Source organism: Onychostruthus taczanowskii, unplaced genomic scaffold, assembly GCF_017590055.1.
Source record: "Onychostruthus taczanowskii isolate IOZ18803 unplaced genomic scaffold, ASM1759005v1 scaffold1, whole genome shotgun sequence".
NCBI lineage: Eukaryota > Metazoa > Chordata > Aves > Passeriformes > Passeridae > Onychostruthus > Onychostruthus taczanowskii.
Genome location: NW_024496525.1, coordinates 17,932,265 through 17,944,890, shown reverse-complemented (window position 1 = coordinate 17,944,890; position 12,626 = coordinate 17,932,265). Strand labels below are relative to the sequence as shown.

General features: G+C 55.1%; 1 protein-coding gene across 5 annotated transcripts in view; it reads left to right on the top strand.

Moving 5' to 3' along the window:
- Positions 1-12,626, top strand: part of LTBP2 (latent transforming growth factor beta binding protein 2) — a 71,731-nt gene that overhangs the window by 54,927 nt on the left and 4,178 nt on the right. For 2 of the 5 annotated variants that reach the window (XM_041397806.1, XM_041397770.1), the window contains 19 exons: positions 95-181; positions 1,213-1,338; positions 1,529-1,657; positions 2,078-2,197; positions 3,150-3,269; positions 3,469-3,591; positions 3,790-3,915; positions 6,265-6,387; positions 6,691-6,816; positions 7,006-7,128; positions 7,358-7,489; positions 8,449-8,574; positions 9,336-9,479; positions 9,754-9,945; positions 10,059-10,139; positions 10,734-10,862; positions 11,096-11,236; positions 11,480-11,647; positions 12,143-12,406. In XM_041397806.1, the coding sequence (XP_041253740.1) occupies positions 95-181; positions 1,213-1,338; positions 1,529-1,657; positions 2,078-2,197; positions 3,150-3,269; positions 3,469-3,591; positions 3,790-3,915; positions 6,265-6,387; positions 6,691-6,816; positions 7,006-7,128; positions 7,358-7,489; positions 8,449-8,574; positions 9,336-9,479; positions 9,754-9,945; positions 10,059-10,139; positions 10,734-10,862; positions 11,096-11,236; positions 11,480-11,647; positions 12,143-12,406 (2,580 nt within the window). The remainder of the gene's footprint in view (positions 1-94; positions 182-1,212; positions 1,339-1,528; positions 1,658-2,077; positions 2,198-3,149; positions 3,270-3,468; positions 3,592-3,789; positions 3,916-6,264; positions 6,388-6,690; positions 6,817-7,005; positions 7,129-7,357; positions 7,490-8,448; positions 8,575-9,335; positions 9,480-9,753; positions 9,946-10,058; positions 10,140-10,733; positions 10,863-11,095; positions 11,237-11,479; positions 11,648-12,142; positions 12,407-12,626) is intronic. The other 3 variants (XM_041397779.1, XM_041397789.1, XM_041397797.1) reach the window with 3 other exon arrangements.

Below are 12,626 nucleotides of genomic sequence, written 5' to 3'. Positions count from 1 at the left end.
TGTGGTTGCCAGGACAGCCAGCACAGGTAAATCTTGGGTGGTCATCTCTGCCTGGGATCAGGTAGCTTGACTTACCTGTCTTCTCCTTCCACAGCAGAGGAAGAGGAGTTCTGGCATGGTGCTCGCCAGCCTGGCCCCACTACCACTTGGGATGCTGCTGCTCCAACACAGGTGCCAGCAGGTGGGTGTGTGTCCACCCATCATGAGGATTTCCTGCCTCTCTTTGCCCGGTACTACAGTGAAATTGTGTTCTAAGTTCTGCCCAGGGGCTCTCTCCCTTAACCAGTCTGTTTATCTGCCCACATGCCTCCTTTGATTTCCCAAAGAAAAGTCCCTGACCTTCCACGCCCGTCCCAGCCTGGGCCCAGCTGCTGCCAGCCAGTGAAACCTGGCCGGCCGTGGGCAGTCACAAGAGCGAAGCTCGATGGGGAACAAAGCGTTTGTATCTCTGAGTCCTTCTCCGCCTGCAGCCCCCTTGATCTCCCTGAGCCAGGGGAATCACGCACGGCTCCGGTGCCTTTGGCCCCGCGGCCCTGCCGTGCCGTGAGCTGACTCATCGGGAAGGGGGAGCGCCGGGGGAGGCATGTGGCTCCGGGGCGGCTTGTTTACTGCGCCGGAAACAAGGGTACTGTTGTTCCAGGGTTGCTCAAGTGTCTGGGAGTGTGGTCCCTGCCCTGCGCCGGGGGCTGGAGCACCTTGGGGAGCAGGCCTGGCGGAGGCACCTTGCTGAGGAATGCGTCTTCCTCAATAGAGCCTTTTGTTTGGGGTTGGGCTGCCCCCTCACTCCCCCCGGCTGGCTTTATGCCGAGGGGTGTGTGGTGCCTCACTGCCCCTTCACTGCTGCCTGTGCTCGGATTAGCAGGGTGGTGCGAGGCGGGGGGGCCCTGCTGTCACCCCAAGAGGAACGCCATCACAGGTGTCTGGCTCTGCTGCCAGCTCTAGTTTAAGGCAAGGGCTGCAGTGCAGGTGAGCAATATACGGCACTGGGGCATGCCAGCTCAGGCCACAGGAGCCCCAGGAGGTGACAGGGTCTGCTGTGCCCTCCCTGCTGTCCCGTGGGTGCAGGCTCTCTGAAGGAGAGGAGCAGGCTCAGCATCACTCTCCAAGAAGGGAAAAAGCAGCCTCCTGGTATGGTGCTGGGGACACAAAGCAGACACTAGATTCCATGCACCCTTTTGGTGCTGCTCCCAACCCCGTGCTCTCTCTTTGCAGGGGTCAGTGGCTGTGCCTCCTCACCCCTTTCCTGTGGAGCTGGTGCTTGTGTTCTCACCCCAGAGGGATATAGCTGCTTGTGCCACCCTGGTTACACCTTGGACCCCAGCCGCCTCCACTGCATTGGTAGGTTGGCAATTGGTGGATTCACTGCTCTGCCTTCTGGGCCTCAACAGCCCACTCAGTCCTTCTGGACATTGGGAGAAGGTCTTGTGGCAGCTCTGCTGAGGCCCTGCTCACTGCTGCAAGGTGGGGTGGCAGGGGGCTGCATGCAGAAGGTGGTGACTGCTGATCTTCCTTCCCTGCCTGGTTGTAGATGAAGATGAGTGTCTGAAAGACCCTTGTGCTGGAAAAGGTCGCTGCATCAATAGTGTGGGCTCCTATTTCTGCCTCTGCTACTCTGGGTACACCCTGGCTGTGTCAGTGGGCAAGCAAAGCTGTGAGGGTAAGTAGTGTTCACCTGACACAGAGCTGCCTCCAGGGCCCCTCTCCAGGGCCCCTCTCCAGGGCCTCTTTGTTCTGTCAGCCTCACGCTGTCTCATGAATGTGCACACACACATGCACACCTGCACATCCTCCCTTCCCACAGGACTGCCATAGACAGCTTGATCCATGGCAATCACTCTCTCCTGCTTGCTCGGGGGTAGGACCTTGCCCATGATGATCCAGGCAGGAGTCTGTGATGCCAGCCCTGATCACTGCTTCGTGGCTAGAAGGATGCTAGGGCAGGTGGGGGATAGAGGAGAGCCCCAGCACAGATCCCTTGGGTAGAGCCAGCTGCAGGGGGAGCAGGTCCTCTCCCCCCACCCAGCCTTCCTGACGCTGGTGAGGGAAGACTCAGGACTGTCTCCCTGTGTATTGCCAGACCGAGATGAATGTGAGCAGCCTTCTGTCTGCCGAGGACAGCAGTGCATCAACACACCTGGCTCCTACCACTGCCAGTGCAAGGAGGGCTTTGCCATGGGCCCCAGAGGACAGTGTGAAGGTAAAGCTTGCTGCTCCCAGCAACCCCTGCCCTTCCAACCTACTCTATACATGGCTGAACACTTTCTTTTCTCATCACTCTGTGTCTCCTCCTGTAAGGGAGGTAGGACACCCCCACATTTGTCTGCCCTGTGCCCTCCCCAAGGACTGCCTGTCCTCTCCTCTGTCTGCAGGAGGAACAGGCTTTCCTGGGCAGAGGGAATGGACTTCTCCCAAGATTCTCCCATCTCCCATTGGGGAACTCCCATGGAGTTCCCCAATGACCAGCCCATTCCAGCTTCCCATCATGGAAGGACGTGGCTATATGTCTTCATGCCACCTTGCTTTTGTCACAAAATTGTCATGCTGGCAGGTGGACTGCAGGGAGAGCAGGCTGGAGAGACTCAGGCCACCCATCCCCACTGTATCCCATTCACATGGCAAGACCTGGGCCCTTCAAAGCTTTCACCCTTGTCAACGTATGTTGTGCTTGATCAAAGACTCCCCTTTCTCAGTAGCTCATCTCCATCACAGAGTGGAGGCTATTTTAGGAGGCAGTACAGGAAACAGGGCATGCACAGAATGCTGCTTCCCCCCACACAGCCTCCAGAAAGCACTTGCCTTAAGGACAACTGAGCTGGAGGTTGCATCCTGATCATAGTTATGAAACGCTCTGATGAGACAGCCCTGCACAGATGTTCTCTGATTCCCTTCTCTGCCCATGCACATTCCTGGCCTTGGCAACACCCTGCAGCAGTGAGTTTTGCTGCTGACTTATGTCAGCCCTCAGATGTGGGCGTAGGATCCTGAGGGATAGGTGGGGTCGTAAGAGATTTTGTCTAAGCCCCAGCAAACTCATCTCAACTCCTATTGGGTATCACTGTGCCCTGGAGGGAAACTCTGAGGATGCAGCTGGAGAGTACACATTGGATACTGCTGCACTATTTACCTTTGGGAGCTGTGTTTCTTGGCAGATGTCAACGAGTGCGTGGATCCCAGCTCTTGCCCCAGTGGGAGATGTGTCAATACACTAGGATCTTACAAGTGTGTCAGCTGTGGGGCTGGCTACCGGCCCAGGAACGGAAGATGTATTGGTGAGAAATTTGGGCTGCCTCTGGGCAGCACCCTTGCCCCCCACAGCAGAGCTCCCTGTAAGCCTCAAAAGGAGCAGGGGCACAGGCAGCATCCTTCTCCTGCAGTCAGCCAGCCTCTTTGGCCAGGGCATATTGCTTGTGTGGAGGGACTGCCCTGAGCACCCTGCCATGCCATGTTGCCTTCTGCTGTATCACACAGATGTGGACGAGTGTCTCGTGGAGGGGACTTGCGCTCATGGACAGTGTGTCAACCTGGATGGCTCCTTCCGCTGTTCCTGCTACCGAGGCTACGAGGTGGCACCTGATGGGAAGAGCTGCCAAGGTAATAAAGAGCCATGTGTCCAGACACTCTGAAGTGTCACACACTCAGTCCAGAGGGTTCCCTAGGCTCTCCCTAAGCACTCGGCTCTGCCTGAGTCCTGGCCACCATGCTGGCTAGTTCCCCCAGCACATGTGCCCCTGGTCGTGCTTGCTGTGCATTTTTTCCTCTTACCCCACTCTCCCTCATGTGTTTATGCAGACATCGATGAGTGCACAGCCCGGGCTCCCTGTCCCTCCGGACTCTGCCTCAATACTGAGGGCTCCTATTCCTGCATGTCTTGTGACACCGGCTATGCTGTCTCCAGAGATGGCAGCATGTGTGAAGGTATCCCTTCCCCAGGAACAGAGGAGGGGGTGCTGGAGGAAATGAGGGAAGAGACATTGCCATAGCTGGGTTACTGGTGGGGCAGGAAGGCTTCTTTAGTCTCAGGATCCTTTTCCAGCTCTTTAGCTTCCTGTTCAGCAGAGAGCATGGAAGGCTGCGAGCAGATCTCACTTGCAGGAAGGTGATTTTGCTCACACAGGAAAGGGATGGGGGGAAGGACTCCTGGACCAATGATGATCTAGAAGATGCTGACAAAGGCCAGAGGAGCACAGGAGGCCTGTAAACATGGGCAGAGTTGTGTGTCTTTTAGTTCAGAACTGTGTGCATATATATCAAATGTAGGTCTTCAACAGAAGGAGAAACCTTGGGTCCACAGCCCATGGAGAGACTGTGAGCACCCAGGTTTCATCATTTTTCCCCAGCCCCTAATATAACTTGGACTTGTTTAAAAGGAAAAGCTTAGAACAAGGTCTCTGCTGTGCCAGATATGCTGGCAGAGACTTAACAGCAGCACTGATTTGTGTGGGTTGCAGTGCTGAGACATGAGAGTGCTCAGTCTCAGCTTTACAGCTCACCTGCCCCAGCACAAGCAGGAAAACTCCATCTCTGATGGCTGACTGTGGGGGATATCCTGGGCTTGAGATGGCTTGATGCAAATTCCCTGTTTGGAGCAAGGGAAGGGAAAGGGCAGAGCTGGCAAAGGTATTTGTTTAAAGAATGGCCACGTGCTGAGAATTTATCTCTGGAGCACTGCAGAGCCCTGCAGCCTGCACGTAGCTGGCAAATGTAAAATCTTGCCTTTGATGTGACTCTCAGAAGGATCCCCCTGTATGGGGGCCTCCAGGAGGGGAGGAGAGGGAAGTTTTCCTCCCTTTAATTCTCCTCTGTTTTGATGTCTGAGAAAGCCATTGTGAAATGAACTTATTTTGCATTTGATTTTCGGGTGTGATGGAAGAGCCGTGGTTTGATGCCTAACATCTGCCCTCCCCTTTTCCCAAGACTTCACATGAGCTGCCTCATCTCAGCCACCTTGCCCCAGCCATTTCATGAGGGCATCTTATCAGGGTTTGATATTGTTTGGGTCACACTGACCTGATGGCAGGATGGTATGTTCCTCCCTGCCTTGGCTGGTGGCCTTGTCTGTGGATTTAGGTTTCATATTTGAAACGTGATAAGGGTTTTGTGATAGTTTTTTTGTAAATAAACTAGATTTTGGTTCCTCTCCACAAGAATTCAATAATACTGCTTCTTGCAAACCCTTTGAGGCTGAAAAGCTGGGAATCCTGCCCTGAGGTGGTAGCGAGGGATGCTCTTTGTGCCTGTGGCATAGTCAGTGCTCTGCAAAAAGGAAAGTGTTTCTCCCTACCTTCAGGAGCTGCCAGTCTCAGGGCTTTATCTCCTGTCACTGAAGTGTTCTCCCATGCTTGCCCCTACCTCAAGGGCTGCAGGCAGTCTGTTGGCATCTTGCAGCCCTCTGTGCGAGGGAAGGTATCCCTCTCTCCTCTGCTGTGAGCAAAATCCTCAGAGTGCCAGCAGATTCTGGCCAAGGCCTGGGAGAGCTGGGTGAGAGAGGGTTTTTGGAGAGCTCTGCAGCTGGGTAAGAGTTGCTGTAGGCCCCTGGATAACTCTTCCATGAGAAGGACATTGTAGACAAGTCTGGCAAGTGAGAAAGCAGAGTCTTGGAAGGTATGGCTGGTGCTGTGTTGCTCTACTGATGTTTGCTCTTGTGCAGTTGGCTGAAGAGAGGATTTGTCAACAGCTGTGACTCTGCACTGGCCTCTTGGTGGTTGTTGTATGCAGAGCAGAGTTCTGCTGGAGACAGACACTGGGGTTAACAGTATCCCTGTGCTCACAGAATCACTGAATGCCTAAGGCTGGAGGGGACCTGTGGAGTTCATCTCATCAACACACTGCTCAAGCAGAGCCACCAACAGCTCTTCCCAGAACTACATCCAGATAGTTTTTCGGTATCTCCAAGAAGGGAGACTCCACAATGTCTTTAGGCAGCCTAGGCCAGTGCTCTGCCACTGTCACAGAAAGAGTGTTCAGGCAGGACCTCCTGTTTGTGCCCCTTGCCTTTGGTCCTGTCACTGGGCACCACTGACTTGGTACTGAGATAGTGTTTTACTGGTCCCTGTGATGGAAGGGAGTGAAGAGTCTGCGCTGAATCTGCACACCCCAGTAACAGGGAGTCTCTACCCTCTTCTCACTGTGATGGCATGGTCTGGGAGGACAGCTCAAACCCACTTTGCAGGCCAACAGCTGGGTGATGCTTCTGTGGATGGGGATCTTCTCCAGTGGTGGCAAGAGCTGGGGCCTCACTCTGTGCTGTGCCCTTCCTCTTGTCAGATGTGGATGAGTGTGAGAACCCTGCTGTCCAGTGCCTGGGGGGAGAGTGCAGAAACACACCGGGCTCCTATGAGTGCCACTGCCAGACTGGCTTTGAGCTCATCAATGGCACCATATGCGAAGGTATGAACCCCATCCATGCAGCCCTCTAGGTCCAGGACATACTGGATCCCCGTTCTTTCTCAGCAGGGAAGATACTGGTGCCAAGGCAAGTGATGCCACCATGCATGGCACATCCATAAGGCTGTAGTCAAACTCAGGCTCACCATGGACAGGGAAGATCCCTGTTTCCATGATGAGAAAACAAAGGGCCAGGAGCCCTTTGAAGGCTGCCTGTAAGAGACTGGGAACAGGGAATCCATGTGGCTTTGGTGAAGGATGTACCCCAGGGCTGGGTGCACGGTCCTAACTCTGCTCCCTCTGCAGATGTGAATGAGTGCCTGAACAGTGAGATCTGTAGTCCCAATGGCGAATGTCTCAACAGTCAAGGATCCTACTTCTGCATTTGTGCTCCTGGTTTCTCAAATGTGGCTGGTGGAGTCAGCTGCCAAGGTGAATTGAAGGGTGGCAGGAACATACCGTAGGTCCTGCCGTCTGCTTCCTGCCCTGCTGTGAGGTCCAAGTTGATGTTTGTCTTGATTTCACAGATGTGGATGAATGTGCAGACAAGTCCCTGTGCTCACAATCTGCTTCCTGCCCTGCTGTGAGATCCAAGTTGATGTTTTTGTCTTGATTTCACAGATGTGGATGAATGTGCAGACAAGTCCCTGTGCTCACAAGGCCAGTGTCTGAACACAGAAGGCTCCTACAGATGTCTGTGTGAAAATGGATTCAAACATTCCCAGGAGACTGATGATTGCGTGGGTGAGAGATCATTGCTGGGGAGATGAGCCTCCCAGAATTTGAGGAGATGAATTAAGCCAGCGCAGGGGGGAGGGCAGTTCTGCTCTCAGCACTCAAAGTTGCTGGTGACTTCTAAGGAGGACTAGCACTGGTTCAAGGCCTCTGGCCAGGTGAAGTGGACCCAGGTGCTGCATTGAACAAACAGGGTCCCCATCTGACCATGCTCATTCCCTTGCTCTCTGCCCTGCAGATGTGGATGAGTGTAAAGAATATGGGGATGCCATCTGTGGCACATGGCGGTGCCAGAACAGCCTGGGCTCCTACCGCTGTATCATGGGCTGCCAGCCTGGCTTCCACTGGACCCCCTTGGGTGACTGCATTGGTGAGTACAGCCCTGGGTCTCCCTGTCCCTCACCCTGGCAGGAATAGGGTGGTTGTGGGACATCTCTGCCAGAGGCGCAGGGGAGAAGGAGGAGGAGGAGGAGGAAATGTGTGGCTGGTGGAGAGGCAGATAATGCTGAGAATTTGTTTTCTTGGCTGCGCTGCCTGCTTGCGTCTAGACTTCTCTCTTCCTGGCATCTGGAACAGACACTGCATTGTGCTGCTTTCCGCTTGGGGAGGGTCCTGGGCAGGTTACAGCCATTCCAGGCTTGGGACTGGACCGCAGTTCCCTGTAAGCTGTGCTTGCTGGGGCCACTGCCAGTCACCTGCCTGGCAGGCCTGGGTGAGTGGAAAGGCTGCTGGTACCAGAGCATGCTAGGCTAGCGAGTCTGGGATTTGAAGCCCAGGCTCCAGCAAAGAGGAAAGAGCAAAGGGTTTTTTGCAGTTTTTGAGGCTCCCCCCAGCTCAGGGAGAGTTGCAGTAGGGAGGAGCTGCTGCCAGCCACTGGGCTCTGGGCCGAACTAAGACTCGGCCTCAGCACGTGGAGCTGCTCCTGGCCTTGGGAACCATGGGCTGTGGACACATAGCTGTTCTAACTGCTCCAAGAAAACTTCCATGCAGAAGCTGGAGCTTGTAGGCTCTGTGTCACTTTACACCTCTGAAGGAAACTGCTACCCTGCCACCCCTGCCAGTCACCTCCCATGCTTCCCATCAATTTCCCATTCCTGCCCTGCCCCTATTTCTCTATTCACATGGCTTCTTTGTGGCTCTCAGTGTTGCAAGAAGCTTCTCTTAACGTGCACACTCATAGGTAACTGGAGCAGCCAGACCCAGTCCCTCACACTGAGGGAATGCCTGTCCCAGTCCCAGATCTTGGGGTGAGAGCCCAAGGGCCTGAGTAGGATTGTCCATTGAGAGAAGTGGGGACTAGGACAATTCTTGTTTTGGGCTTTGCTGCAGACATTGATGAATGTGCCAATGAGACGCTGTGCGGGAGCCACGGCTTCTGCGAGAACTCGGATGGCTCCTTCCGCTGCCTCTGTGACCGTGGCTATGAGAGCTCACCTTCTGGGCACTACTGCATTGGTGAGTCTGCCAGGATCACTCTGCCAGTCAGTAAAGGAGAGCCACTGGCAGATGCCAGGCTGGCATCCCTGCTGTGTCATGGCTCCCAGACCACAGACAGGGACTGCTCTCACACATTGAGAATCACACACATGGACAGGGCTGCTCATGGAGTCAAAACCCCTTCCCTTATCACAGCAGATCTTTGGGATTGCAAAGGACCAGGCTCTGAAAAAGTGAGTGTTTAACAGTGAACATGGAGCCCTTTTCTGTCCAGGTGGAAAGGAGGTCCCTGGGGATGGAGGCACTGAAGGTGCTAGAAAGGTACTTTAATGGGTGCCTGTAGAGAACAGGCAGGGTGTATTATAAGGAAGAAAATGTTCATTGTGAAGACAGGCAGGCAGTGGAACAGTTGCCTGTGATGTTTGTTCCGTTGCCATCCTTGGAGATTTTAAAGACCCAACAAGAAAAAGCTCTGAGCAGCTGGTGGGATCCTGTAACTGAGTAGGGGGTTGGACCGGAGTCCTCCAAACCTAGATGATTCTGTGACCCAGCAACCCGCTGGATTTCAGCAAACTGGATTCAGGCTCTGGATCCACTGAGAGCAGGGCATGAGGCTCCTGCCAGACTTGTGTTGAGCCACAGTGTGAACATAGTTCTCTGCTCGTCCCTAGCAGCTTTCGTCTCCCTACTGCAGGGTGGCTTTGTGCTGCAGACCATGCACAGGCTGCCCATGCAGAGGCAGGGCTCCTGCTGCCCACTGCTGCTCTTTGCTTTGGCAGATGTGAATGAGTGTGAGCTGATGGTCGCCGTGTGTGGAACTGCACTTTGTGAGAATGTGGAGGGATCCTTCCTGTGCCTCTGCCCCAGTGACCACGAGGAGTACGACACAGAGGCAGGGCAGTGCAAGCCCCGAGCTGCCATGGGTGAGTAGGTAACTGCGATAGAGCATGGGTGGCAGCTGGAGCAGGAGCATGGTAGCCATGGCTGGGGTGAGATAAAGGTGAGGGGCTGAGAGGGCTGTACAAGCCTCCACAGATAATGGGCAAGTTTTAGTCTGGGAAGAGCTGAGAAGCCTGAAAGTGAGGACCTGGGAAGGCCACACTGCTGGTGAGGGGTGTGCTCTGGGACCTCCTAGGTATGGGCTGCTGTGTTGGGGTGCCAAGGACCCCATCCCGTCCCTGCTCTGCTGTCTTTTAGAGGGCTCCGACACACATGCAGCCCACCTCTCTGACAGCGCAGAGCGCAAGCAGTGTTACTACCACATCAGTGACGTTCGCCTGTGTGACAGCGTCCTGGCCAAGAACATCACCAAGGAGGAGTGCTGCTGTACAGTGGGGGCAGCCTGGGGTGACAACTGTGAGACTTACCCCTGCCCCATCCCAGGCACAGGTAGGACTGTGGCCCCACCACACCAGGCAGGGCCAGTGCTCTGCCTGCCAGCTCCACCTTGATTGCACTAACGAGCTGCTTCTTTTCTTTCTTGGCATCTGTATCTTGGCCAGTGGAGTACCAAGAGATCTGCCCCCTTGGGAAGGGCTATATTCCCCAGGAAGATCTGCTCTCAGGAAAAGTCTCTTTCACAGGTACTAGCGCCATTTTCTTTCATTTCTTCCAGGGGGAAGAGGGAGAGCACTATGTAAAACCCTGCATGAAAATGCATTGACAAAACTATCTCCCCAGGCCTATCGTGGGGGATGCCAACATCCTGCTGCTCTTTTCCCCATTCGAGAGAAATCCCAGACTGCCAGTATTGTTAAGCTGGAAGTGCCCCTGCCTCCAGTCATGCCTCATTGCTGGCAGTGATTCTTTCTTGGTGCAAGTCTCTCATTATGAACCAGGGATGGGGACCATTTAGACACAGCTCTTCAAGTTACTGATCAGATCTCCCAGTGGCCTGCTCGCTTAGTCTTTGGCACTTCACCTCCATGGGGGTTGTGTGCTTAAGATACACATGAATTTCCTATTTGTGAGTGTCCTGCTCACACCATACCTCCTCCTTCTCCACCTGGGGGTGCTTTTCCCTTTGCTTCCAAGCATGGGGCCTGTGGGAGAGGTGGGGGGCTTACTCGGGGACCTGTCAGCGATCCAAGCAAGGTGCTGTGACAGCTTTCTGCAGGTACAGCACGCAGCACACCTTTCTTCCTGAGACCCTTGCCCTCCCTCCATCCCTCTTTCAGACATGGATGAGTGTGAGACATTTGGCTCTGAGTTCTGCCGCAATGGACAGTGTTTGAACACGGTGCCGGGCTACAAGTGCTTCTGCCGCACAGGATACTTCTATGACTCCAGCAGGCTTGAGTGCGTTGGTAAGATGGCCTCAAAGAGCAGTGGGCACCCCACTGCACACGGGGGGACAGCTGTGCTGCTATACCCAGACTTGCCCCTGCTGGGCCAGGTCTAGGTAACAGGCTTCCTGGGACCCTCCTGGGGAACAAGAGAGGAGGGCCTGAGGGCCATGAGGTCCCCATTTGGGCAGGGGAAAGGGTCACGTTGCTTATGTCTGCCAGCCTGAAACATTGCCGTCCTTGTGTGTGGGCAGATCAGGATGAGTGTCAGAACGAAGTGTACTGCATCAATGGCGAGTGTCTGAACACAGAAGGCTCCTACCACTGCTTCTGCAGCCTCCCTCTTGTGCTGGATGCCACTGGCAACCGGTGTGTGAATTTCTCCAGCAGGGCAGGTGAGCCTGATCCCCCACTGCAGCACCTTTGCCCCACACATTCTGCCCCATGGCTGGGTCCTCCAAGAGGGAGCAGCGGGTGGGGACTTGGTGTCTGGCTGAGGTGTGTCAGCACCAGCACAGGCTGCAGCCAGGGCAGGGAGGGGGCAGGAGCTGGGGCACATGGTCATTTCTCTTGGGACAAGATGGACAGTCACTCTTCTGGATGATTTCCTTGGCATCCTTTGCATGTGTCACTGACAGATACCTCAGAGGAGTATGAAATCCACCTGGATGTCTGCTGGCAGACCGTTGCTGACTACATCTGCCAAGACCTGCTGCATGGCCAGCAGACCACGTACACTGAGTGCTGCTGCCGGCTCGGCGAAGCCTGGGGCCAGAACTGTGCCCTTTGTCCCCACAGGTCCTCTGGTAAGTTGGGTGGCATGGGCAAGCATCTCCCAGCAGAGGTGGGAATGGGCTGGGCTGCCACTTGTCATGTCATGCAGGTCTGCTGCATAAGATCTCTGCACTGCTGGAGCCAGCCCAAGGAGTGGGTAACTCCACACACACTTCTCCAGGGCTGAGCTGCAGCAGTGGGTAGAATGTACCTGAGATTGGTTTGCAGCAAGTCCAAGGTACTTAAGGGGAGAGTTGCCCTGTGCATCCCACTGCTTCTGCACACATTAGGAGGTAGTGGTAGCTGGGGATGGGAGCACCCTGGGAACTGGGGTTCTTGCTGCTCAAGAACCTGCTGGCCCCAGACAGGAGCTAGTCTTGACAATCAACAAACTACAGAACTGCAGCTTTGGAGGGCACTGAATGCAGGCCTGGCTCAGCTGACCCAGTGTGGATGCACACCCTCTGGTTATATAGTGGACCCTGAGCCAGGCTGGACTGACCCTTCCTTTTCCTCACCACCTGCAGCTGATTTTGCTTTCCTGTGTAATGGGGCCAGCGAAGACAGCGAGAGAGGGGTTGAGCTCCGAGAAAGACCTAGGTATGAGTACGGACCGGGCTTGGAAGACCCCCACTATGGCCTTCCCAGCCCCTACTACAACTACCTGGAGTCTGAGTACGGAAACCCCGACGCCGGTTTCCCTCGGAGGGAACCCAGCAGTGAGTTTCGTGGCAGCCCTCTCCACCACGGCCCAGCGCGGTCTCCACCCCGCTACCTGCCCGGCCAAACTGGTGAGTACTGGAGACACAGAGAAGTGCCTCCCTACCCAGACTGTGTCCATGGGGACTGCCTCGTAGTTCCCACCTGCCCGGGCTGCTCCAGGCTTGGAGTGAGCTCTGTTCCTGGCTGTTCTGAGTCAGTCCTGGTCAGTCACTGTCTTGCTGCATGCCCGATATTCCCTTTGTGACTGGGCTGAGGCTCACCCTGCTCTGACCCCACCTTGCCGCCCTC